Below are 27153 nucleotides of genomic sequence, written 5' to 3' on the forward strand. Positions count from 1 at the left end.
GTTTAATATTTTTTAATATTTTTCGAAATTATATATCGCCGGAGCTTTACCATTCGAATCATCTCCCTCAAGGACACATTCTTTTTCAGAGACCCTCCACGTACCCTCGTGCTTTACAACCAGAGAAGAGAAAAGAAAGCAAATAAATGTATCTGAAAGAATCGCAATAGAGTAGGTACATAAGAGAAAGAATTGAAAAGTACATTAAAGCTTTGTTTCTCCTGGCTCCCACATTTTCTTCAACTTTTTACTTTCGGGCCATTAGAGCTCGCGATATCCCGCGGCATTTTTCACAAATCACGCTCCTAAATCTTTTCAAATCAGTTTTCCTGTAACGCGAAGCATTCGAGGCGACGTTTTCGACCCAATTTTTGTCGTGACTCTAGGCGAAAACATCTGGAACATCGTCATCCTTGCGGAACAACGAGCGAATATCTGTCGCACAAAGCGGCATTTTTCTGTGAAAATCACAGAATCCACGGAATAAAATATTTTGTGTAAATATATGTATAGGCGTATATAAAATAAGAAGATAAAAATGCAAAATATTTCATCTGACATTTGTACGAGAGACAGCGTAACTAATAATATCGTCGAATTTAGTAACAATTTAATTTAATTTAATAATAATTTCACCATCCCGGTGAGAATTCATCCAGTCAGTCTGTTCTTGCATGTTATATCGCTTGAACGAGTCTCTGACGAGTTAGAATGAAACGAGCCTGAAAGTTACTAATTGTACTTGATTGTCAGTCGAAATTCGAAATACACGCCATGTGCCGATCACACTTGATTATACACTGGATGTACCGAAGAAATAATAAACAAATAATAATTCAACGATAATCTTTATCGCGTCAAATTTTTTTCCTCTCTTTTGTATTCTTATTAAATATTCGGAATCATCTCTGTCTCTTCGATCCGCAGGCACGATTTGCTCGAGATGCACATAAGCAAACATTCTGTTTAATGAAAAACGTATGTTAATCAGCCAATTAAACAAATTATAAACGTTGTCATATTTTGAGTAAAATTTCTTCTTCTTTTAGCTGACTCAAGTGTACGATCGATCGCAAATGTGATCGCAATGTGCTCGCTGACGATAATTTAGGTAACTTTCACGATTTTGTACAATGTAACCGACTGCCGACATTTCAACCGGGAACGCGGGAACTAGAACTATGATACAAAATAGAAATATCATACGCCGGCAATCGTAGCCACTTAATTGATAAATTGTAACTGCAGCAATATTCAAAATAAATATTATATAATATGTATATATATTTGAACATAGACGGAACCTCGGACAAATGCCCGTTAATTACAATTCCAAAACTTTAAACTGCAAAATTAGAATGTCCAAAACTTTCGAATTCTCGAAAAGTCAAAAGGCGAAAGGGATGGCATAAATCAAAAGAGGAAACTTCGAGGATCGCGATTATAAAAGCTCCAGCTTAATTATACATTGATGAATTAAAAACAAAGAATCTGGATGTACGGATAGCTCAAGGAGAAGAGAACGCAATCTTTCCTTGTTTTTCTTTCCCTTTCCTGCCTTCGTCCAGACATGAAAATGAGACGTTCGTGCGAGGATGTGCGCGGCACGACGACGTCGCGACGTTGAATTTCAGCCGTTTGAGAAATACGCGTGGGATATATTGCTTGACGACAAATTCGCTGCATACGGGTCAAGGAGAAGCGTCGCGCTTTTTTGTGCTTCAACCGCATCGTAAAGCATGACAATCTTGTCATCGACATTGTCACGAACGTGCCAAGGCTCGTGATGCCAATTAATCGTTGCACGTCGTTTCTGAAATGTTTAAAGTCGATTATAGTTGTACCGAAAATAAATAAAGGTTTCGTTAATTCATCTTTTTCAATTCCGTTCAAAAATATAATCGCGATTAAACTTCCACAAAATTATAACTAACGATAGATCATATTTATACTCTCATATTATATTTTTATACACTCATTTATGTTTTAATCTTCAAGAATTGTCGTATAAAATTTTGCTCAAGATAGGCGATTACTGCAACATTGCACCTTTCATATTTTTTTATCGTACGTATGCTCAACGATAACCAAATGCATAGTGAAAGATATTAAAAAGCAAAGATAGAATGTTTCGGATTTCACACGCTTAGATTTCACGACGGCAGATATTTATAGTGTTGCAATATAAGTCTGAAATAAATTTTCAAACGTTATGACATTTTCACGTTGAGACGTCGTCAATGTCTTATCGGCGGACGAATCAGCGTTGACAGCCGCTGACAGAAGATTTACCACTGATATAAAGGATCTTAACCGTAGCCCAAAATATTCTCGTGGAAATAGCTCTGAACCTCTCAAGTTCCAAAGTGTATACTGTGCGTATATTCTATCAAATTAATTAAATAGATGCAAATTGTTCCGGTGGACGTTTGAACGCGTGTACATTTTCGGCTTCCACCGCTTTTCACGACAACCCAAACCTTCGGCGAGGTAATATATTGGCTCTTTATTCATCGTGATAAAAGAACCTGCAACTGATACATTTTATTGTTAGTATAAGAATAAAACGATACAAGAAGTAGTTCACTTTAACGTAGATTGTCAGGTTTAATTTTGCTGCACTCTGAAAATGTCATGCGACGAAAGCTTTTATCGGAAGATATCTTGATGGAAATATGTTACGTTATACATATATGCAGCGGGTGATCGGTTGACAAATAAGGAAATACGATACACATATACGACGAGCATATATAAAGACGAACTAATTGTCCCGGTACCTCAATTACCCGAAGGTATCGTTTACGAAAAGAATACGGTTGTTCGTTACGATTGCATGGATAAGACATCTCATCTACCTTGAAATGGAAACCGATGTCACTAAGAATAATAACATTTACAAATTGCTCTCTCTCGAAGAGGTGATGGAGGTGGCGAGAGCTGCGCTGAGCAGTGACACTGATCTAATAAAATATACCATTCGACCGTACTCCAACGGCAAGTTCGGATTTCTCGGCTCTCATTATTGGCTCGATATAATAGCCACGAGAAAAAAGGAAACCGTCGCTCTCTCGTTCTTTCTCAAGACCGTACCTTACGAGGTACCCGATCAAGCTGACTATGTGATAAAAAAGGGTGTCTTTAAACAAGAGACAATGTTTTATAGCGTCATAATGCCGTTGCTCCGTAAGGGATACCATGGGGAACCATGGGCGCCGATGTGCTACAAAGCGAAGAGCGATTCGATAGTCTTTGAGGAGCTAAGCAGCAAGGGCTACTCCATGCGAGACAAACTATTTGACAAGACACTCGTACGTGCGGGTTTAAGCGCTCTCGCGCGACTACACGCCGCCTCTCTGCTGGCCGAAACTCGCCTCGGCACGTCTCTGAATCGGCTATATCCCGACGCTTTCGTGGAGAGAGCTTTCGTTCACGAGGGAATGACGCGGGAGTGGTTCGAAGCAGGCATCGACGTCGCCGCGATCGTAGCCGAGCGTTTGGGACACGACCCCGACCTGATACGATCGGCCTGTGAGCAGGTGTATCACGCTATGAAGCCGTCGCGCACAAAGGCGAACGTGGTCAGTCACGGGGATCTCTGGGGCAACAATCTTCTCTTCAATAATGACGTGTCGCCTAAATGCTTGCTGGTGGATTTCCAACTATTGAGGTACTCTCCTTTGGCGCACGACGTAGCACAGTTTTTGTATTTGTGCACGGACCGGAGCTTCCGAGAGACCTGGGAAAGCACGATGTTGCGTCATTATTACGATACGTTGCGCGAGACTCTGAACATTCACGGGACCCATACGCAAACACCCCCATGGTCAGAGCTGATAGAAGGTATGGAGGAACAACGTCTAGGCGCCGTTATCACCGCGATAATCTACTTTCCCACGGTTTTAATGGACGAGAATATTGGTGCGCGAGTTATGAACAACCCGGCGTCTTACGCCGACTATTATTTTCGGAATAGGAAAGAGTTTGTCCTCTCAAATATGGAGAGAGACCCGGTTTACAAAAGAAGGATCAGCGAAGCTGTCATCGAACTCGCCGAGCTCGCCTCGCAATTGGACCAATTACCAAAACCGTCTTAAAAAGTTATATATATATTTCATATAGTCGATTCACACATGTAACCAAATCGTTTATTAATGTTTCGTCAACACACTTTGTGCACCTTTTATATATTTCACGGGAATATGTATTCGTTGAATTGATGATTTTATCAATATTACTGATCTTACCGTCGCAGTTCCGTATGGTAATTTTTACGGCAATACGAATCAAAGAATATTGTCTTGATCAGGAAGTATAGTGGATAGGAAAGACCAATCGTAATCGGTGAGTTGTACGTTTGCATCTTCATCCATATCCTCTTTCTCATTCGTCGGTGTGACCGAGGGTTTCGTCGGCAGTAATACTTCGTTTTCACTTAGATCTGAAGCATTATCCTGAGCGTCGTCATCGTTGTCTCTGGAAATTACGAAAAAATCAATACACGATGTTTATTCACGTAAAACGAAGCAGTAAAATATGACAACTTTAACGTATGGAACTTGCACAAGTTAATTTTGCATACTTGAAGTTTTCAGCATTTTTGGAATGATTTTTTACGGGTTGTTGTCCTGCCAGAGACGAAATAAATGACGAGCACAGCAGTCTCATCGGTGGCAATGTATGAGCGGACACGCTAAGTAACTGAAAAACAAGAATGATGATTAATGTTAAGCTACTACAAGCGAATGCACTCTGCTGAATTGTCGGTTAAATAATGTAATGTACGGATATAGACATTAATGGAACGCGTCAATTTCAATGCGACAGGTTCAAAGTATGTTTGCCATACGTATATACTCGTGATAATCGGTCGGTCAGACGACTGGCTAATTAGTTTTAAAGCTGACACACGGCACACCTCCAAGTGAAATTTGTGCAATTCCTGCAATCTTCTACTTCAGATCTAGGTTGATTCGTCTGTTGCAACCCACACGAATATTCTTCGCAACGTGTACACTTTAGCGACAAACGCGCGTCTATATGTATTATAGTATAAAACTTAAAAAATGCACTTTAATTTCGTCGATGAATATCTACGCTCTTTGAATCGTAAGTTTATAATTGTTATTGTTAAATGCAACGGCTTCCTTTTCAAATAAATGACTACTTTAAAAACAAGATTCTGCAAAATTATATAGTACTAGATTTAATACCACTTTTATAAAAGGAAAACGTCTCTTATTTCATTTCTTTCAAGTGGCAACAATTACATTGTTGACAATATATGTATATGACGCATTTAACTCATGTTTGTACTATTTCCGCACTTCTCATTTTTAGGATGACGCGATTGTCGATAATGATTCAAGTCAATTTCAGAGAATCATGATGACAATAATCGTAAAGTTGTTCATACGAAAAACGACCGAGATAGCCAGAGAATGTAATTTACTATCACTATAATCAAGACAATTACCAAGTCTAGTAAAGTCTGACGTTTGTAACGTATCCTAGTCTATTTTGGTCGTAAAAAAGCTATTTTTAGTGTAGAAGGAAACCTTACGTATCTAGCCTTACGATCCATTTAGTGAGAATATTTCAATGGGCTATACAAATAGTAAATGTCTCAGAAGTGTAAATATTAAAATATTATCTCAATGGATACTAAGAATATAAATAGAATAAAGAAATAAATATCGTAAGATATAGCGGCGAACACAAAATATCAGCAAACTTTAATTCTTTTAAAGAAATTTAAAGGCATCATGTGATTGTAAAATACCATTACAAAATGTTGATAGAGGTATATCAATGAGATAGATTGATCTAAACTTTGCCCTCTGTACCGGTGTGGCATTTTATTAGCAGGTATCAATGACAACAATCGAGACAGTCGGCGAAGAAGATAAGACTTTGTTCCTGCTGGCCTGGTTTTACTTTTCCGAGCAATCCCAGACAATTCTGTGACAACGTCGTTCGCTATTTTCGCATCGCGCAGGTTGTCCTATTGTAATGGATGCGGTGAAATATTTTGAAAATTAAGCGAGATACAAGCTCATCCTTAGATATCATGATGATTGTGAAATGAATGACATTTTGTGACAAAGATTAATTTTTGTTCAGATAGAGTCATCCCGACACTGTTTCAATATTATATTTTACTTCTTTTAGTGACATATTTTTTGCTCGATATGATACCCATGTATTGAGATCGAGGCTATTTTTTTTTCTTAATGATCTACGTTATCTACAACCTGTCGCTGTAAATTATTAGAAAAAATTTGAAATTTACTTAAACTAAATCATTGAAGATATTCAAATCTTAATTTTTAGGTATAAAGTGTATAAATAAGAAATTAAAAATATTAACTATTAACTATCAAAATGTACTATAAAAACACGTTAATCATTAAAAAAAAACTTTCTCATTTCGTTTAATTTTATTACGAAATATTCCAAGCAAAATTAAGGCTTTAATTAATGTAAAACATCTTACATTAAGATAACATTGTAACAAGTTCAATGATCCCTTACTCAAGGTCAATCGTATTCAAGACCATTTGAAATCAAAATAGTACACTTTGTATGTTTTTACCGTGGATAAATAGTGGCAGACGAAGCTACTTTTAACACATTCGTTTCTGATAGCAGCAGAACATGATACGTCTCGCGTAACTACTTTCGATAAATTCTTCGACGAGATATCTCTCGACTTTATTTTCGGCACGGTGGATTAATTATTCGATACGAATACGATGCATGTTACATTTGCCCTTATCTGCTTTTTCCAATACAACTCCACCTCACTCTGTTCAATTTGTCAGGCCAACTTGCCGCCCACACGAAGAAAAGACAAGACGACTGATAAAGCCAAATAAACTAAAATATATATATATCTACATATGAATGCATATGAATAGATGCTATAGCTTGCAGTACGACGATTATGACGTGAGAGGCATAGGATTTCCAGCAAAGTTTGCCTGTTGTCCAACCGTCCTAAAGGGACAACTAGAACGCCGTGAGAGGGTGGGAGTCTCTATATTAAATCATGGCGAGACTTCTGCTGAAAGCCAGTCGTTCGCGGATCGTTGGTACACACATGAAGAATCTGCTCTGTGTCTGTCGGCTGTCATAAGAAGGACTACTAAATATTTTTCCACGTACCATCTTCGTCAAGTTGCATCGTGTTGATTCGTCAACACCCCATTGTACAATCATTCGAATTCATAAAAACTGGGTAAAACCACTTGACATAGCTCTCTGTGGGAAATTTTAATAGAAATATTTGGATTAATTCGCATTTTTTGGTGAAGAAATTATTCGGGAAAAACTCGAAGAGCGATCTAATTACAATCATTGATCGAGAAGACGGAATAAACTGAAAAGAACTGAGAAAAAAATTTGGAAAAAATCCAGAGTCAAAACATTCTTGGGCATCTTTTGGGCTGGAAAAAGAACCGGTATCGAGAATGAAGCTGACTGCATTAAAATTGATTTCGTGCTTGGTTACAACGCTACTACTCGCAGTGATCGCCTTTGGATATCCCGCCAGTAACAGCGAAGCAGTAAGTGTTTTTTTATGCGATATCTCGTCATAAACGAAGCCGATACCATTATTGAGAATAATGTAGTTGGAAATTATGCAATTTACCGATTTTGGATCACCGGGATTTTGTTAGTGCGAAACACGCGAATGACTCACAAGCGTAGAGTTCCCTTTTCTCGCTGAGCGTCAATTATAAGAAATGCGACTCATATTTTTCTCCGTTGTAAGCACGTGGGATGTAAGTACATGGTAATGTCGAAAGTGGACGTTGGTCATTGAACGTTCCTCGTTAAACCAATCTTTATTTGTCCGAGAGTGCGATGATGTGTCCAATCACATTGAGTCGTAGGTGGTGCGTGATCTTATAAACAGGAAGACTTTTCGTCAAGATCTCAATGACTTTTAACCTTCTTAGTAGCTATTTGACCTGATTTCGATTAATGCGACTGGTCATTATGTTGAATAATCTTTTTTTTTCCTTTTCGCACTTTTGCTAATCTCTTATGCCAGTAATTTTTCTGTTTTTTTTTTTTTTTATTTAATAAACCTAATAATTCTGTTTAAGCTATACAATTTGCAGGCGATCGAGAACATGAGGCAAATTCCGCAATGGCATTGTCTTCGTTATAGAAAATTCGATTTTGTTCGTCGCTGTCGGAATTATCGCTTAGGAAGAAGACACTGACAAATGGACATTCAATATGATCCACGATTGGCAACTTATGGCAATACGATACCTTATGGCAAATTTCGTCGTCCGATCGTGCAGAACACACCATTTCAAGTCGTTAAACTAAAGAAGTTTAAGTTTATTTAAATTTAATTTATAAATTAGTTTAAATTAAAGTATGTAGATATCTGTAAAAGCACTTGCATTAGAAAGCAAAAATAATTTAGAATGTTGTTCTATTGAAGAAATTTGCATAAATGCGATTGACAATCGTGATAAGAGAAATATTATATTCTATATTATTTTGATTATTTTATTATTTTGATTATTTTATTTTCATTGATAAATCTTAATCTCTTTGTCTAGATACAAAGTTTCTAAAATTACGTTCTCGTACTGACTCTAAATTTTATAAATTCAGAATCAGAAATTCAGAACAATATTCAAAACAGAATATTGAAACAATTTTTTACATTATTTCTTATAGAATATGTATAAATAATTTATTTGTTTTTTTATATTCATTTTTTACATTTACTTTAGATTAGTAAACCCTTATTTATTTTGCAAATTGTCTCCGTTTGTTTACTTAATGTAAATTTGATCTCAAATATATTAAAAGTTTCTTATGTTATTCAACAAGAAATAATACTTTGTTGTTAATAGCATTGGCATATCAATCGTACAGGAATATTCCTAATAGATAATGTGTAAGGAATTTATAAAGAATCCCAAAAGTCGCAAATATTTCAAATGGATCAAAGCGCAACAAAGGATTCTAGATTTCTAGATTATAATACTATTTTAAATTGATTTTGATTATGCGTTTATTTCTGAAAGAAAATTTACTCTAATTCAGAAAATTTGTAAATAAAGTGTGCAACTTGAAGGAATCTTTGCATAAAATTTTGATAAAATGTTGAAACTCAAAATTCTACATACTTCTTGTACCATTCCTTTCGCTGGTATACCAAGATGTTCATGAACTTGTGCGAGAGTCTGCTCTTTGCTCGAAGAGGTTTGAGCCGCTATAAAATTGGAGAAGGCAGTCAATGGCATGGTTCCTTTGTCCGAAATAATCTCTAAAGAAACACTCGCTTCAGATTCTGGTTCCAATGTAAGCAATTCCTAAACAGAATACAGTAATAGACAATAAAATATAAATATATTTATATCCCAATTTAACATTCAAACATTACACAATTAGATTGATAAATTTAGCTGCATAATCCAAGACATACCTGATTCGAATCCAAAAAGAATAGTTGCGACTTTCGTTGCCAATGACCAAAGGAAGGATCACGTTTTTCCTGTAGATGAGGTACAAAAGTAGCTGCCAATACAGAACTGGTACTTTCGATAAGGCATGTTTTCTTATAAACGGGTGTTGCACTTTGTGGCGTAAACACGTATACTAGAAGCAAGTAAATAATCTTTATATTTAAAACATAATAATAAAATAAGATTAAAAAAATATATAATGATATAAATGTTACGTGAGATTGTTATGTGACTTAAAAAAATAGCATATTACAATATATTAAAGTTTCCAATGATTATTCCTTTGGTATAGTAAAATAAATAGTATATAATGAAAAAGTATTTACACACTGTACAACATACATGAATTGTCAGATGTAAATGCTGCTATGTATGTAGATTTTAGGTCACACGTGAGACTCACGACGTTCAGGGATACGCTCCATGTTACAGCAAGAGTTAAAATATTCCAAACTGTTATGTGCTGCTGAGACACAACTACAACAAGGTGACAGGCCTCGTGTTTGCCGAATTCTATTCGTCTATTGTAAAATTTTACAATTATGCATTTATAAACGATGACTCTATGTTTAGCTAAGAATATACTCATTAATAATTTTACAATATATTTAATTTTCTTAACTTACGTTATTGGATGGTTATATTGAGAATGTGTAAGACTGGATTTTAATTCGCAAGTTTCAGGCATCCATAAAGTTAAGGTAGAATTAAAACCAACAGCCAATAACGAACCGTCTACTGAAAAACCTGCATCTGTAGCGGCTAAATTGCGATAGTCTCCCACTCCATAACAATACCAATGTTTTGTCTCTTTGTCTATAACAAATATAATATCAAATAGTGATATACATATATATTTCACTAAATTTTAATATGAAGCTATTTTATTATTTAAAAAAATATTATATATATGTATGTACTTTCTATAGTGGAAGATTTTCCCAAATTCCATAATTTAAATTTATTATCTTTCCCAGTGGTGACTGCTAACCATTCTCCATCGTCAAATGTCGTATCTGGTTGAAAATATAGTGCATTTACTCCATTCTCATGAGGTAATTCAATGGATGTATTTAATACAAATCTAAAATATTAAAAAATTATTAATATTGTAGTGTTAGGCTACGGTCAACGTGACGCTACAAATGCTTCGAAGCATTCCTCTTCTCTTTCTTTTCAATGAAGAAAGAAGGAGAAGAAGAACGCTCCAAAGCATTTGTAGCGTCACGTTGACCGTAGCCTTAATCTAAACAAATATAGTAAAATTTATATATATATTTACATTTGCTTTTTCAAATCGTAGACCCAGAATTTTAATCTAACTTCTATAGATGAAACTTTATCATTTCGTTCTTCAACTGTCGCCATCCATGTGCCGTTATGATTCAGAGATATTTTTGTAACTTCTGTATTTACAATAATTACATCGCGTTCTTGTGTCAAAAAATTTTGAGCAGTTATATTAATCTGAAAAATTTGTCATAGTTTTATTATTTCTTTACTTATTATAATTTTCTTTTTATATAAATTTGCTTTTAACATATGACAAATATCTTACATTGTATAATAAGTTTTTTGTATGAGTGTTGTAAAATTGTACATGTCCAGTACGACTATTCAGAACAAGACTACCTGTTCTCGGGTCAACGATAAGTCCTGCAGGAAATAGATCTTTGGACGATGAAGCGACACCCCATGTAAAGTTTTGTATCACTGATGTCAATTTTCTTTGAGGATTTACAATAACAATACCTGTTACAATGGAAATATATTATTAGTTGTTATAAATCCGCTGTTTATAAGCTGGAATTGTCGCAATAAAAAAATTTTACCATTGTCTAAAGTCGATACAGCAACATATAAATTATCTGGTGCAATAGTAAGATGTTTAATAGGCGCCGGTAATCGTGGAAGGAATGACTTATGTTGGGGATTTGCTAAAGTCCATTTTACCAGTACACACTCACCACCACCTGTATATATATGGCCACCTGTAAAATAAACAAGTGTGTTTTATCATACTAAATTATTGATTTGTAAAAGACATCTTGTAAATGTAACAAATAAATAAAAAATTTCTAACATCTATTACCTGATTTGCTAAACACTATTTCTGTGACCGGTAATGTATGCCAGTGAAAAACAGCTGTATATGGTCTACTCTGGAACAAATTTCTCCATACCAATACACGACCCGTAGAATCTCCCGTGGCAACACATTCTTCTTCTGGATGTCCCGCTATACAAGTAGGTAATCTACCAGTTTTACCAGTCTTGTGTCTACATTTAGATCAAGTATTTTAAAAATTAGTACGTAATACTTTTGAATGTACACAAATAAATTTTATATACATGATAATCTCAAAATATCTTACATTTTATCGACTAAATTTCTAGCTGGATCTAATATGTGTAAATCTGTTTCATGTAAAAGCGCTATTAAATTCTCTCCATGATTTCCAATGACATCAATATAATACTCTTGTAATTTTGTGCTAAAAAAACAGATAATAAATTATTTTAAAAAAAATGACAAACTATGCAATTATCAGACAAAATTTGGTAGAAAATGACAAAAAAATTAAAAAATTATTTGAAAAATATTTCTTACAAGATATATATTGATTTTATGCACATTCCAGTTTCTATGTCAAATAAAAGTACATATATCTTGTTCCCGCAATCAGAGAAATGGGTTATTAGTGTTTGACATATTTCATTTCCATGAGCCGTTCTATATTTTACAATATGAAAGGTTTTAATTTTTGCCTTGTCCTTTGCAAGAAGTTTTAATTGCTGCAAAAATATCAGTATATAATTTATATTATTTCTTTAATACCTATAAATTTTCGATAACAAGCAAAAGAGTTGATAAAGATTAAAGAGTTGAAAGGTAAAAAAACCAAAGTATGTATATAAATTGAAAATTAAAAGAAAAGTACAATGTACTCTATAATCCTGCATGGAAGATATTTAAAAATAGAAATGTTAACAAGCGGAACATTTCAAATCCTTACTAATTTCTTAGTGATAATGCCACTTTGGCAATTCCAGAAATACAATTCGCCATTCTCGGTACAACCGATGATAACGCTAGCGTTATCTGGATGCGCTATTATTCCAGCAATTCTGTAATCCAAGGGCTCGAACTCTCGCACAAAGTCTCCCGTTTGCGTGCTGTATACCCTTATAACATTCTTCCATACTATGTGCAGAGTTCTGGAAAAAAAATCTATTGATTACATATCGAGCTACATTTAATGTGCTGATTGAAACGTCAAGAAAATAAAATAGAACTTGAAATAGAGACTAAAATTAAACTGACTCTCCATCGCTGGAAAATAGTGGGCGTTGATCAATTATACTTCCGCCGCCTTTCCTCTTCACAATTATTTTTCCGCCACCTTTCGCCTTCTTCATGATTAAATCGTCCAGATCGGCAAGGTTAACGCTTGTGTTCTTATGACTAGCGTTTTCGACCAACTTTATTTGCATTTTGTCACGTTTTGCGTATCACGTAAAGCGTTTAAAACTACATATATTTATTTAAAAATTTTATATACATAATTTACACTTGAATCTTATCTTCAACTTTCCACGAAGCACATGGCTTGATTCTCGTTGCTTGCAGAGGTGCTTGCGGGTTGCGGGTGCTTGAAGGTTGGAGGTGCTGTAAGGTGCTGCAGGTGCATATGAGTGCATTACACCTACTCCTACTTCGCTTCATTTTCTTTTTATGTCAACCAATATCCCTTTTTAGGTTCAAGCAATAAAAAATATATATATTCATTGTTACACAAAGTTGTCTTTTATTTTTTTATTATTTAAAAGCATTGAGAAGTATTTTATTGTATTTTGTATTAATAAAAATGGGCGCTATATAGCGCGCCTAAATAATCGCGTGAAAGAAAGACAAGCGAAACTATGGAGATAATTTATCGAGAGTTTCGGAACGCGCAACGCGCAGCCATTGAGCGCGTTCAACAGACTAAGCCGCTGAGTAGCAGTCAAACGTGATTGGCTCTTACTTTTAGAATCAACCAATCAACGCAGAGTGTTGATAAGACGAACTCAACAGTTGTATCTGCTGAACGCGGCCAAAAATACCAGAGTGTTGCGAAACTCATCAGAAGGAAGCGTCGTCATTGCGCCAAACGATTACCTTCTCTCTGTCTCTCTCACGATCACTACATTCACTACAGACTACAGTGCTACAGTCAGTACAGTCTACCTACAGTACCTTGTGCCCGTGTGCCGTTTAGCTAGCCTCGACCGCCTCGTCCAACTCATCCCTGTTCCCTTCGTCAGTTCAACTATCCGCGATTCGCGTCATTCGCGAATGTATTTGAGTGTTCGGCTTCGCACTTCGCACCGATTTCGAGTCTCGCGTGTCGCGGATCCATCGATACGGAGTAGGACGTTATCGCGTACGTTTCGCGATTGATTACGGCTCGACGATTAGTCTTCCGTAATGCGATACGTTCCGCTTATCAGTTTCAGTCCGCGTCTTTCTGTCTTTAATAGTCAAGCTTGAGTAGCGGACGGTCGTGCTCTGTTGTCGAGGAACGACGTTGCAACGACAATGTCATTATTCAACAAACCGAAGCGGAACATACGCCGACGCCCTTTCAACGATGAAGACGAGGATAATGAGAACAGAATGGAGGTGGAGGACGCGCAACCGGTCAAAATTAAAACGAAGAAGGATAAGCCAAAGCAGACGCGTCTCAGCTTTGGAGAGGAGCTGGAACAAGGTGTTTATACGTACACACATGCTTGCATATGTAACATTGTGGTGTGTGTAGGTATGTGTGTGTGTGCGCGCGCGCGCGCGTGTGTGTGTGTGTGTGTGTGTGTGCGTGTGCGTGTGCGTGTGTAATTAGTGTACATGAGAGAGTAACCTGTTTTACATATATCTTTGTACATAATTTGTTCGAATGATAATGCGATGCCATTCGCTCATAGAACAAGCTTTTGCACAAAGTCTAATCACAATAGCAGAAACAAAGACAATGGTTTAATAGCAACATAGTTTTGTTTTAGACAATTAATATTTATAGCTAACAGATGCTGTTTCCCCCAAATTTATTACCAAGCATTGAACTATGTAATGTATATTCAGATTGAAATTAAAAGTTGAAATGAATTACAGGGGACGACGGAGAAGTTTTTATAGTCAAGAAATCGTCGAGGAGCAAAAAGCTGATGAAACAGCTAGATCATGAAAGGAGGAAAAAGAAAGGTGAAGAGAAAATGCAAGTGGACACTGAGCAAGCGAATAAATCCATTAAGCAGGAAAAAGATTTAGAAATAAAGACAGATGATCTAGTAGTAAGCTATCTCTATGATGTTTTATTATTATTAGCGTTTCTTCAATTTAAGTAACTTATCATTTAACATAGAGGATTTTTTATGTCTCTTCCTAATACGTTGACTAATGTTTCAAGATTTGAAACAACTATGGGAGTACTACAAGAAGACAATATTTAAATGTCATTTTTTATATTATAATACGTTGCATATATAATTGTGTGTATCGAGCAGTTTACATGAAAATACAAGGCGGTTCCTTCAATTGTTGAATTTGGATAAATGCTAGTTTATATATTTGATTGGGATATTACTTTTTCTATAATATTACTTTTTATTTTATCAGTTATGTTTATCGGAAAAACGAGTAATTTTCAAATTATAAATATAAAAATTATGTTCCAAATGCTCCTTAACGTATTTATCATCTAATCTCAATAGTTCATTATTTCTCTGTACATATACTCAGTCTTATAGTAAACTTTTTGTCGTAACTTGATGAATAAATATTTTTATATTATGTCATATATTATTTTGCAGTAGAAATACTTCAGTATTTTAATTTCAAGATATTATATATACAAAATTGTATTTTGAGAGTATTTCTTTTTGTAAAAGTTTTGAATTTTTCTGGTTAAGATTATGTATCTTTACTAAACAAAATATAATTTTTATTGCTAGGTGAAAGTAAAAAACACAGGACCGCTGATCTTAAACGGACGAGCTGCATTGGCAGCAGGAAAAGATGACTATACGTCGGGTGAGGAGGAAGATGAGCCTTGCAGTCACAAATTTCGGAAAAATACGGATAAAGCTGAAACTGTAAAAATACTTCTTGAGAGTACGTAATTTTTATACGAAGTATAAGTTAAAATAATATAACTCTTATATTATTATTAAAATTGATGTAGATTAAATAGAATTGCTGTATGCACATATTTAACAATCCATATCTTTGACAAAACTTAAATGGAAAAGAAACATTAGATTTTACTTTTGGATATTACGTCTAAGTAACATTATGAAACATGTTATTAGCGTTTTTTCAAAATTCAAAAATTATTGATGTTTAAAAATTTGACAAGATTTTGATATTTCTTATTGTAATAATATTCTCTTATATTATCCAGGTGGATGTATACCTGATGCCGCTATGATACATGCAGCGAGAAAACGCAGACAAAAAGCAAGAGAATTGGGAACCGATTACATTCCTATTGAAGAGCAGAGGTAATTTAAAATGATACAATAAATAGACGATTCATAAATTTTCTCTTCTATTGTGTTATGCTTGTTAATATATTTACTAATATTATTATATAAAATTAATTTAATGCATTTATTTTTATAGCGATGATAAGGGCAAGTCAAGACTAATACGGGAGGAAGATCATGATCGAAGTGATGATGATGATTCTCAAGATCGATTAGATATGACTGTCAACACTGAAGCGCGTGATAAAGAAAAGAGAAGAGAAGCATTTCTTGCTTCTCAAGTTCCGTTAAAATGTAAATTTTTATATATAATAATTAATTTTAAGGCATTAAATGCCTTTTTAAGATGAAAAACAACATAATTTGGAACTTTTTTAATTTAGTTTCAGATAATGAAAGTGAACACGAGAACGAAGAAGAGGAGTGGGAAGCTCAACAAATACGGAAAGGTGTAACGGGTGCTCAGGTAAAAGCGCAGTTTATTAAGATTTAAGATAAGATATATGTACGTAAAGCGATATTAAATGTCTTGAGTCTTTCGATATGCAGATTGCAGCAGCACAGCAGGATTCAATGTTGCAACAACAATACACAATGGGTATGAATGTTAATCAGATGATAGGGTCTGGTGTACCTTTAGAAATGGTATTAATGCCTGCACCGCCACCGCCACCGTCCATTCAACCACCAGATCCAACAAAAATTGTACCTGTTACACCACAAGAAGTTGTGAACAGAATGCGCACAAGGTTTTATATTTCTCCAAACATATTTCAGACTTTACATATAATAGAAAAATTAATGAAAGCCGATTAATACAAATGTACTTTTATTTAAAGGTTGGATAACTTAAAAGAGGTACATAGACGACATCGGCAAGATCAGGAACGTTTAGAGGGAGAATTACAGCAAACCATGAAAGAATTGGACGAAAGCGAAGTTCGTACGCCGCATTACGCACAACGCTTCAGATATTACCAAGAGTTGCGTGGGTATGTCACTGACTTGGTAGAGTGTCTTGATGAGAAGGTGGGTTGATACGCTGTCACGTTAGATTTATGTGCACTGGGTTTTATCGTACAGTATGTGGCTGACAAAAAGTTCTTCAGTCCCAGTAAAGCACCAACGACCTTAATGAACCTCATTTTAAATTTTGGTATCTGAATTTGTTATATAATGACTCTTTTGACTTATCCAGATCAATTCTCATATATTATGCAAATATATAGTATATTATGACTCCATTTCAGCCTAAATTATAGATCCAGTTGAAATTAAAATTTGCAAATTTAATTTTACTAGTGCGATTTTCATAATTTGTTTACATGAGTTTTGGTAAATAAGGGAGTGACAAAATTTTTTTAAATAATGGACTTGAAATAAAAATAATGTGTATTGCATATATAGCACATACACATGTCTCTATTGCCAGGGGTCATTATCTTCTCTGTATTATGTTATTTTTATACATATTTTATAAAGATAAATATCATATACAAGTGATTAATTAATTAATTTGGTAAGTAAACTGATGTCTAATCTATATTTTCAATGTATAAATAATACATTAAAGAATTTTTTAAGTGATTTATGAAGCTGTCGATTAACAAGCAAATTAATGCTTTTTGAGCATTATATCATAAAATTATTAAGTTTAGACATCATCAATTTTAAGTAATAGAACATGTTCATTGAATCAATTTAAATGTATACGTCTTTTGTTAGTTTCCCCTGGTCATCGATTTGGAACAACGCTGGTTAGATCTGTATGGCGAACGTTCAACCGAATTAATGGAACGAAGACGACAAGACACTAGAGATCAGGCTGAAGAAATAACTACCGCAGCAAGTCAGTATATTTCAACCAGTGTACATAACTGATAGAGCTTGGTATTTTGGGGGCACATGATAACCTTATGCTCCAGATATTTCACCAAAAGATTCCGCAACACATTCTATAATCTTTTTCGTCTTGCAGGAGGACAAGCCATGAGAAGAGGACCGGAAGTGGAAGTACACGTACGACGAGCTGCAGAGAGAGAGGGTAGAAGAGCCCGTCGCAGAAGAGCAAGAGAATTAGCTTCAAATTTGCCAAAGCATATTGATGGAATGTCTAGTGACGATGAAGTCACTGAGCAACAGAATCTTGTATTTAAGCAAGCGAAAGGTAATAGTGTTGATTTTGTATTTTGATTCTTAACATTTTTATTTATGTTTTTATTAGATATATAATTTTTTATAATTACATAACATTTTCACGTTTTATTACAGATGAAATCGATAATAATTGTAAAGATGTATTTTCTGACGTTATGGAGGAGTATTGTACAGTACGTGGTATCCTTTCAAAATTCGAATCATGGAGAGAAACAGATATGGACGCCTATACAGAAGCTTATGTATCGTTGTGTTTACCTAAAATTATTTCGCCCATTATCAGATTACAACTGGTTACTTGGAACCCAATTATGGTATTTTATTTACTCTTTTCAACAACAAAGAGAACTTACATTTGTCACACTTGTAATTAATATCTAATTATTTTTACAGGAAAGTGCTGATTTAGAGAGGACAAAATGGTATAATACGTTGCTTCTGTACGCTTTAAATAGTAAAGAAACAGAGGAGTCATTGAAACGAGATCCAGATGTTAGATTGATACCATCGACAATTGAAAAAATTGTTATACCAAAATTGACATGTAAGAGTGCCAGGATTATATTATCTTTTATAGTTTATATTGCTATTTATGAAGCAATATAAATATGAAAGCTAACAGTAAAATAATAAAATAATACTATATATTTAACATTGATATTTTTTAGCTATTATCGAAAAAATATGGGATCCAATGTCAACGTCCCAGACATTACGTCTCGTAGGAACTATAAATCGATTGATTAAGGAATATCCTAATTTGAATGACACCAGCAAACAATTGGAAACTTTATTCAACGCTATTTTAGATAAAATTAAGGCTGCTATTGAAAATGATGTTTTCATACCTATTTTCCCAAAACAGTCAGTACACTCAGTATATAATTAAGTTGATATATAGTTATGTTATTCTTTCGCTATTTTTAACACAAGTTAACATTTCAGAGTTTGGGATACGAGACATCAATTCTTTCAAAGACAATTTGCGATGGCTGTCAAATTATTGCGGAATTTATTAAGTTGGCAAGGTCTTCTTGGGGACGTACAATTAAAAAATTTGGCTCTTGGTTCGCTTTTGAATCGTTATCTGCTTGCTGGATTACGAGTTTCCTGTTCAACTGATGCTTTATTCAAAGCAAATATGGTACGTTATGTTTAACATTAAAATGTAATAAATGTATATTACACAGAGTGTTTAGCGGTCATGGAAACCTGGAAGATTTCCATGACCGCTATACACTTCTTTAGATAAAAAAGGACAGAAAATGTCATGGAAAAGTCATGGAATTTTGTGACTTTTCTGGAATTTCGTTAAAATCTTTAAAAAATGACATTTTCTGTCTTTTTTTTATTTAAAGAAGTATATAGCGGTCATGGAAATCCTCCAGGTTTCCATGACCGCTACGGCTAGACACCCTTTTACATCGATAATTACAATTGCGGAAAAAATGTTTAGCGCTTTAAATTTTATTCGGTTGCAATAAATAAAATGTTTATCAATGTATGTTAGATTATGAGTACGCTACCAAGGGCATGGTTACAAGGAGAAACTATTGAACACCTCAAAATGTTCGCCACACTTATTCAACAACTTAGCGAACAGTTAGATCAAGCAAACCCTGCACACAAGTAAGTATCTATTAATAATATTAGTCGCGATTAGCGAAACGCTCTTTGTTTATGTTGTGAATCGCGCAAAACGTATGAACGCATCTAAAATAAAATTTGTATGTTACAGTGAAGCCTGGGAATACGCCAAGTCTATCCTGAAAATAATCAAGCCCTTATAATGTGTTGATCATAATACGTATGTTAGTAATATTTTATCAAATTTCTTGCTTTAGTACCAACATGCCTGTTGATAGATTTTATACATATAACGTACAATAGGATTCTGTACATGATGCATCACAGTAAATTGTCAAATATATAATGTATAATATATGAAGATATATCATTTTATATAGTAATAAACTAAATGACAACTCACGACATGATACACTTCCCGATTGTACATAATAAATAAGCGAAAAATAAATCTGTAAATAGCATACTCGTAAATATTCGAGCCTTGTCTTTAAAAAATTACAGTTATAATTGCTAAGAATATTAGATCCATATAATAGAAATGATAATGCATATACATATATCGCATGTATATCCTGTAACAAAACTAATTAAAATGCATTTCTATGTTGTGGCTGTAAAGAAAATATTTTAATCTCTAAAATATGTAATTTGACTAAATTTATAATACGTACAAAGACAATATATCGTGCAACAAACGCATACTTTTCTATTTTATTTATTTTTCTCAAACTAATACAGGTAATGAAGCATTTATATAGCGTAAAATAATCCGAATTTTTTTCGTCTTTTATTCACGATAGCGATAATGAAATAACTATGAAAAAAAGAAAAGAAAAATTACGTATATATTAATTAAACACCTCTTTATATAGTCTTCTAGAAAAAAATATTCCTTACATTTTAAATGTTTTTGAACTCTTGTTACTTGAAGTCGTTATACATACGTATTCGTAAATTATTAATTTTTACTGTGCATAATTGAAAAATTGATTATTTTTCTGCACATGCTTTGATTTATAGCAAGCGTTACGCGTAAATTAATAGATATGTGTATATATTTTATATGCTTGAGTATTGTGAGAAAAAGGGTCAGCGATAATATAATACACGTGCGATCTATATGATTGAAGATAATGCGCCGAGAGTATAAGTCCTGTATATATATACGCGCAAGCAACTGTGTTTGTATTCGTGGGTCAGAATGATAAGAACTGGTAAGGGTCATTCCTTGACTTGTGAACTCAGTTTGCTTTCGCTGAGCTACGATCATACATCATGAGGTTCACAGGTACATATATTAAAATATTTCGATAAAATAAAAAAAAAACGATTATACGGTCGCTGCAATCTTAATAATATATTACTAATAACAAAACAAATACCAGTCCACATTTTCTTTCGTTTTTAATATATCTTGTAAAAGTTTCCAATAATTGTGAAAACGTGAAGGATTGAAGAAGAGTAGAAAATAATGAGTCAAATGTACAAAAATGAAAAAAAGTCTTTCTTTTCCAGATTCTATTTTAGTACCTAGGCTAGCACAAAGAATAGGAAGAACATTATTCATATTCTTACTTTTAAGTACTGAGATAATTGCGCAAAGTTTATTCAGATCTGGAAAAGAATATGTATATTCTTACAACGCCACGTCGAGCACTGGTGTGCTGGTGCCTTCCAACGCAGCTTCTTCATGGAATCTCAATGGAAAACTCGTAATTCAGGCGGAAGATAACTATGTCACAGTACAGGTATTTTTAAGATAGCTGTAATCTTCTTTGCTTCTTTTCACTGTTTTATTTTTTTCTCACCATAAGAACTACGTAATACATAATCTTTTAATAACAAAATTTCATTATATTACAATTTTTGATGTAATATCTCAATGTTCTTTATCAGTTGCAATCATTGAAGATGAACATGTATAATGGAGATGTAAAAGAGGTAGTAGAAGGTATCGATATCTATGATGACGCTTTAGAACTTTTGAAACCTTTTCGTTTATCGTACAACAAAGGACTCATCGAAAACTTTAGCACCGAAGCTGAACCTGCATGGGCGACGAATATAAAACGGAGCATAGCTGGAATTTTACAATTAGATCTTTTTAATCTGGAAAAGGAGAGCGCATTTCATTCTACCGAAGTAAGCTATGAATATTTGTAGACACGCACGTAGTGAATATATATATATATATATATATATATATATATACAATATATAATAACTATAATATATTAATATATATTCTGCAAAAGCGTTGAAAGACATTATATAATATACAGAAATCATAATATATAATTCACAGATAAATCATTATGGAAAATGTGATATTGATTACGTTGTAAGCCCTGAAGGCGAAACTCAGCGTTTAATAATGAAATCGTTAGATCCTCGGATATGTATTGGGCATCCAAGTCGCAATTGGTCGAACGTTCCTAAAGTACAATGCACTGATGAGGATCAAGTACGTTGTCACTGATGATCTAGCTATTTATTTAGTTAATAATTTATCGAATTATTCTATGTTATAACTAATGTGTGTAATACTACTATGTTATATAATTCCTAGAATCCCATCTTGAAAAGTAGCGAGAGAGTATATCGATTAAAAACCGATGGATTCATTCACGAAATCATCTCCGTTAATGCATCTGGAAGCATCTACGTGCAACCTTTTCAAAGTATGGGAGAGGCGCACTATAATTTGGTTCAGTATGTTTCACACATATATATGCGTATATATATATACGTACTTGTATTATTTTATCATTATTTAAAATGAGCAAATGTACAAAAACTACTTTATTCTACAGACAAAATATTAAGTTATCTTCAGTGAGGGATACAGCAAATAAGATAGTTACGAATAATTTACAAACTACAGTCCTTCAACATGAGTTACCAGAAGCGGATCTCACACAGGGTAGAGGCACACCGGATAAAAGTTTTATTTTTAAATCTGTAAGCTTATTATTTTTACTTTCTCTTCGCCCGTTTTGTTGTTCCAGGCAAATCTTGATCAACTTTGTTGTAGATAAGTCGTTTATTAGATCGTTTAAGCCACAGGCTCGAAAATCCTGGTTTGGATACCGAGATTCATAATCTGCACAACACAACGATATCCGTGCTTCTCTATTATCTCGGTATGTTAGATCGCGTTGATCTAGGAAAAGCCTACACTCGAATCTCGGGAACTAGTTATAAAGAGGAAACGATACGGTATTTATACGATAATTATCTCTTGTTATATTACTATCCTTATTTTTATTCTTAATTATATTCATTCCTTTGTTTTATCATAACAGAAACATGTTTCTCGAAGCGCTGCCACAAGTTGGAAGTGAAGAATCTGCGCTTTTTATATTGGATCTTATTCAGAGTAACAAAGTATCCGACATATCTGCGATTCAATTACTTATGCGGCTACCATTTCACGTAAGAAAACTCGATGTTCAACTGCTGGCCAGCCTCGAACCGCTTCTTACCCTCCCAAGGAAAATCTCCACGAAGGTGCAAAATACCGCGATTCTGACCTACGGAACATTAATATACAAAACTTGTCTAGTTTCTTGTCCGTATGAAATGTTAGATGATTACGTACGTCGGTACCTCAATAAATTTACAGGTACACTTAACGATTTATATCGTGTATCTATTTTGTTGAGATTTATGGATAGGACTATACTATTCGATCCATGTTACAGAAACTATCCAGTACGAGCAGAAGATGGTCTGGTTGGAAGGTTTGGCAAATATACAGCTGGGTAGAGTTGTTGAGTTCTTAGAGCCTATAGCTAGCGGCAATAATGCTGAATCACGACATTTTCGAGTACTAGCAGCTTGGGCCTCTATTCCCACAGCACCATTGAGGCCCGATGTTGTAAGCGATCCTTCTTATAGATTTTATACGGATCAAGTGTTGAACATCACATGCCACATTTAATTACATATAATAATTTTATTTTGCAGATTTATCCTGTGTATTGGCCAATCTTGCTCAATAGAACCGAGCATTTGGAAATGAGAGTCGCTGCGTTAACTTTGCTTATTGTTTCTAGCCCTACATCCAACAGATTGATATCTCTATATTGGTACATGCAAAACGAGCCCAGTCAACACTTGTACAATTATTTTTATACGATGCTGAAGTCTATAGAACGCACCACGTACCCTTGTTATAAGCGCATGTAAATATACATATACAATTTACCAGAGCGAAAGAACTAATTAACTGAATATTAATTTTTATATCGTTATGTACTCATATGAGTCTAGCGCACTATCTTTACTTAATTTACGTTTCTTGAATGATATTGACGTTGTTCCCTTATTCATTATCAAATTTCTGATTAGTTCATTTAATGTTAACAATTTATTTAACATTTTTACGTGTATTTCTAATTGTTGCTACTGAATATTTACAGAAGCAAAATCGCAGCCCAATTCAGCCGTGTACTCCGGGAACCAGATAGAGAGTATCTGGCTACAGGTAATTACTTGGTTGATTATCAAGATTCCTTAAGAGGATTCGGCGCTATGTTGCACGGCATTGTCATAGCCAACCCTTCTACAAATATTCCTGAAGTAATATACGTGACTTTAAATAATTATGCTAGTGGAACGCACATTAATCATGTATCTGTAAGTATATATTTTTCAAAGCAAGAATATTTGCATTACTTTTAAATATTAATCGATTTAATTACTATCTTTCTTTTGGTGCGACCATTAGTTATATATCAAAGCAGAGGGTATTTTCCACTCATTAGCGACTTCTTTTGAAAATCCGACGTATATAAAAGATATTTTGAAGGAATTTAAATTGGATGAGCGCAAAAAAGGTCCTGTGCATTTAGAAATAATTACACGTATTCAAGAAAAAACAGTATTGTGCGTTCACTGGAATGAAACAAACATAGTTGAGGGGTTGAAGTGTAAGTAATAATTCATAATCGCGACTGTAATAATGTTACATCATTTGCGTATTTAATTTTCTAGACTTGTCTTCTTTATCGGATAATATATATCAAACGTATTATAACATGGAGTTTCACGTTAATCAACAACGTATAAATGTGCCGTTATCATTAGAATCATTGCAAGTGACCGATTTCGGTACCAATGTTAGACTCGCAATGACGGGAACGTCGTTGTTTTCAATGAGAGGAAATTTTACGCGTAATTTTCCTGGACGATATAATCATATTATTTTGCGGTAAGATTATATTTTACATATTTATTTCACATGTTTATTTATCTAGAAATAATTGTAGTTTTCTATATATAGGTTTATAAATTTATCTATGTCGATATATTTTTTAGCACATCTGTTCACGGCATTGAAACAATAGAAAATTATAATCCGCTGGTTGATTTGTGGCATAGCGCTGAAAGAGTTCAGTCGCTACACGGATATCTTCCTATTAACATTACACTTGGATTAGACGAACGGCCATTTATTTCATACGACACCCTAGGAGGTATCAATCCTATTTTGTTAACGGGTTGAAACGGGCAATTTTGCAATCTTCAATTTTGATTGATGTATTTAATAGAAAGTTGAGAAAGTAGTTTTTATAAATCGTAGTTTCTTTTTATAAATAAGACCTTACATATTTAGAAAAAAAAATTGTTAATTTTGCGAGTATTCTACTTAACTTATCTTTGCATTCTAAAAATTGCGTTGCAGACCGTCTTAAGAAAGGAATTACAGTACACGCTAAAACGCTCACGAGCATTAGAGGTGCCAATGTTCGATCAAAGTTGGATCGAGTTTGTCGTTCATGCTCTGTATCGCACACAGTTGTAAAGTCGCCATCTTCTAATCTGCAGGTATAGTTATTTTCGTATATATGGTATCTCTTTTGTTATTAAAATTTTATTTTTGTTATTTAAATTTATATTGGTTAATTTATATATATATATATATATATATATATATATATATATATATATACATATATCACTTTTTTTTCTTTTTTTTCCTCTCTTATATAGACGGTGAATATTCTTAACGTTGGACTTCCCGAATTGGGTGATCGACTACAAGTAAAGATATTTGATTGCGAAAGCATGATATCGCGTGAAACATTAATTAATGACGTTTGGTCTTCTCATCGAAGCAATTATCAGTAATGTACCATTTACAGTTATCTATATTTATCTGTATATACATTGTATTTCGTAATACGTAATATAATCAGAAAAGTAATAATTCTACATGAAAAAAGATAAAAGTATAGTAAAAATATACAATATAAAATTTGTTCATATAAGGCTTTACTTTCAATGGAGACAATTTTGAAAATTTATCTAGAATGCATTTATTTAATTGCGCTTTTTACTTAATAAATTTTGTTATATAAGTCATCTCTGTTCGCGTTTGTCTTTATAGACATTGCCCATTATCATGATTTTTTAAATATCTTTCTTACTCATTTTTATTTACAGTATTAACTTTCAGTTTTCATTATTCTATCAATATGATTAGAGATACAGCAATATATATTTTTTTATCATTCTCTCTCTCTCTCTCTCTCTCTCTCTATTATATAATATAGTACAAAAATATATATAAATCTTAAATCAGTCATTATTTTGAAAATAGTAGAATGTGGCCAAGTATAAAGTTTGCCTTAATTGGACTGCATTTCTTGGATTACTTCACTTATGTGCCACCAAAAGGTAGCTGCGGATTAGCTGCTTATATCGAGGCACTCAAATCTGGACCGTCTCAGGTAGGATGTACATTTGTATGGAATCATGTAAAAAAAGGCAGCTTCGTTTCTATGTTCACAGATTCAAAAAGAGAAAAACCGCCATCAAGTACATTTTGCTTATATATATTACAATGTTTATTACATTCTTAATATTGAGTGTTTTTTATTAGACAAGATTGGAATACTTGAAAAGTGAAAATCGTCATATTTTATCTTTGACACATCACGACCTACAATCTTCGCAAATTCTTCATCAATGGAATATAGCTGTATTATACGAAGCCACTAGCTGGTTGTCGGATGTGATTAAATTTAAAGCGACCAAGATTGTGCCTGGTGAACGCATATTTAAGGTAAATATAAATTCTACCCCAAGATTACAACACTAATGCCGAATGTAACCGTAATTGATTTATTGATTGATTTAGTTTTGCGTAGAGGCCGAAAGACACGTGCCGTGGCAATGGGAGATTTTGAGTAACGAACCGAGTGAATCCTCTCGTATTAAATTAAATGTCGTTTGGGGGCTGTCTGATAATGCGAAAGGAAAATGCAGCGGATCCTCTATATCGTTGAACTTAATTGGTGAAATTAGCAGAGAGCAGCTCGAGGAAAGTAAAAGGACAAGTTGGCCTTACGGTGAATGCAAAAAAGAATCTGCG

At 34.0% G+C, this 27153-nt stretch overlaps 4 protein-coding genes across 6 annotated transcripts in view; 3 read left to right on the plus strand and 1 right to left on the minus strand.

The window, feature by feature from the left end:
• The first annotated feature begins 1962 nt into the window (after positions 1–1962).
• On the plus strand, positions 1963–4305 carry LOC112459792. The gene has a single exon (XM_025024112.1). It carries the CDS (start codon positions 2865–2867, stop codon positions 4095–4097), a length of 1233 nt encoding a protein of 410 aa, XP_024879880.1. The 5' UTR covers positions 1963–2864; the 3' UTR covers positions 4098–4305.
• Positions 4127–13171, minus strand: LOC112459790 (WD repeat-containing protein 75). The gene is made up of 15 exons (XM_025024109.1): positions 12826–13171; positions 12518–12719; positions 12112–12296; positions 11876–11995; positions 11593–11780; positions 11333–11491; positions 11059–11252; positions 10783–10967; positions 10421–10584; positions 10127–10316; positions 9843–10021; positions 9461–9633; positions 9162–9347; positions 4583–4701; positions 4127–4476 (listed from the first exon to the last, which is right to left on the minus strand). The coding sequence occupies exons 1-15, from the start codon at positions 12993–12995 to the stop codon at positions 4287–4289; spliced, it is 2604 nt and encodes an 867-aa protein (XP_024879877.1). The 5' UTR covers positions 12996–13171; the 3' UTR covers positions 4127–4286.
• Positions 13172–13677: 506 nt separating this feature from the next.
• On the plus strand, positions 13678–20144 carry LOC112459791 (PAX3- and PAX7-binding protein 1). 2 transcript variants are annotated; one of them, XM_025024110.1, is made up of 16 exons: positions 13678–14254; positions 14653–14831; positions 15492–15651; positions 15941–16040; positions 16162–16319; positions 16409–16491; positions 16575–16774; positions 16865–17054; positions 17751–17874; positions 18004–18192; positions 18297–18496; positions 18576–18726; positions 18851–19046; positions 19128–19326; positions 19693–19811; positions 19921–20144. In XM_025024110.1, the coding sequence occupies exons 1-16, from the start codon at positions 14083–14085 to the stop codon at positions 19970–19972; spliced, it is 2472 nt and encodes an 823-aa protein (XP_024879878.1). In that variant the 5' UTR covers positions 13678–14082; the 3' UTR covers positions 19973–20144. The 2 variants fall into 2 exon arrangements, with proteins under 2 accessions (XP_024879878.1, XP_024879879.1); XM_025024111.1 differs by having other exon boundaries at positions 14166–14254; positions 14653–14742.
• Positions 20145–20978: 834 nt separating this feature from the next.
• LOC112459757 overlaps positions 20979–27153 on the plus strand; it is an 11087-nt gene continuing 4912 nt past the window's right edge. Inside the window, exons 1-19 of one of the 2 annotated variants that reach the window (XM_025024047.1) lie at positions 20979–21060; positions 21288–21520; positions 21669–21914; positions 22078–22236; positions 22342–22484; positions 22586–22733; positions 22807–22991; positions 23078–23397; positions 23477–23652; positions 23742–23959; positions 24197–24413; positions 24505–24706; positions 24771–24987; positions 25095–25252; positions 25462–25604; positions 25770–25903; positions 26380–26509; positions 26662–26844; positions 26920–27153. In XM_025024047.1, coding sequence (XP_024879815.1) covers positions 21048–21060; positions 21288–21520; positions 21669–21914; positions 22078–22236; positions 22342–22484; positions 22586–22733; positions 22807–22991; positions 23078–23397; positions 23477–23652; positions 23742–23959; positions 24197–24413; positions 24505–24706; positions 24771–24987; positions 25095–25252; positions 25462–25604; positions 25770–25903; positions 26380–26509; positions 26662–26844; positions 26920–27153 — 3459 coding nt within the window. In that variant the 5' untranslated portion in view covers positions 20979–21047. The remainder of the gene's footprint in view (positions 21061–21287; positions 21521–21668; positions 21915–22077; positions 22237–22341; positions 22485–22585; positions 22734–22806; positions 22992–23077; positions 23398–23476; positions 23653–23741; positions 23960–24196; positions 24414–24504; positions 24707–24770; positions 24988–25094; positions 25253–25461; positions 25605–25769; positions 25904–26379; positions 26510–26661; positions 26845–26919) is intronic. The other variant, XM_025024048.1, reaches the window with a different exon arrangement.

Source organism: Temnothorax curvispinosus, unplaced genomic scaffold, assembly GCF_003070985.1.
Source record: "Temnothorax curvispinosus isolate PA1 unplaced genomic scaffold, ASM307098v1 QBEX01010126.1, whole genome shotgun sequence".
In the NCBI taxonomy this organism is placed as follows: domain Eukaryota; kingdom Metazoa; phylum Arthropoda; class Insecta; order Hymenoptera; family Formicidae; genus Temnothorax; species Temnothorax curvispinosus.

Bases quoted from the DNA above. Each gene is read 5' to 3' on its own strand.
- LOC112459792 (XM_025024112.1), top strand. From the start codon at position 2,865: ATGGAAACCGATGTCACTAAGAATAATAACATTTACAAATTGCTCTCT.
- LOC112459790 (XM_025024109.1), bottom strand. From the start codon at position 12,995: ATGCAAATAAAGTTGGTCGAAAACGCTAGTCATAAGAACACAAGCGTT. The intron at 11,492-11,592 runs GTAATAGATGTT...TTTATTTTACAG, and splicing joins AATAGTGTTTAGCAAATCAG to GTGGCCATATATATACAGGT. The intron at 4,702-9,161 runs GTATGTAGAATT...CTTGTTTTTCAG, and splicing joins CGAAAGGAATGGTACAAGAA to TTACTTAGCGTGTCCGCTCA.
- LOC112459791 (XM_025024110.1), top strand. From the start codon at position 14,083: ATGTCATTATTCAACAAACCGAAGCGGAACATACGCCGACGCCCTTTC. The intron at 14,832-15,491 runs GTAAGCTATCTC...TTTTATTGCTAG, and splicing joins TAAAGACAGATGATCTAGTA to GTGAAAGTAAAAAACACAGG. The intron at 18,497-18,575 runs GTATTTTATTTA...TTATTTTTACAG, and splicing joins TTACTTGGAACCCAATTATG to GAAAGTGCTGATTTAGAGAG.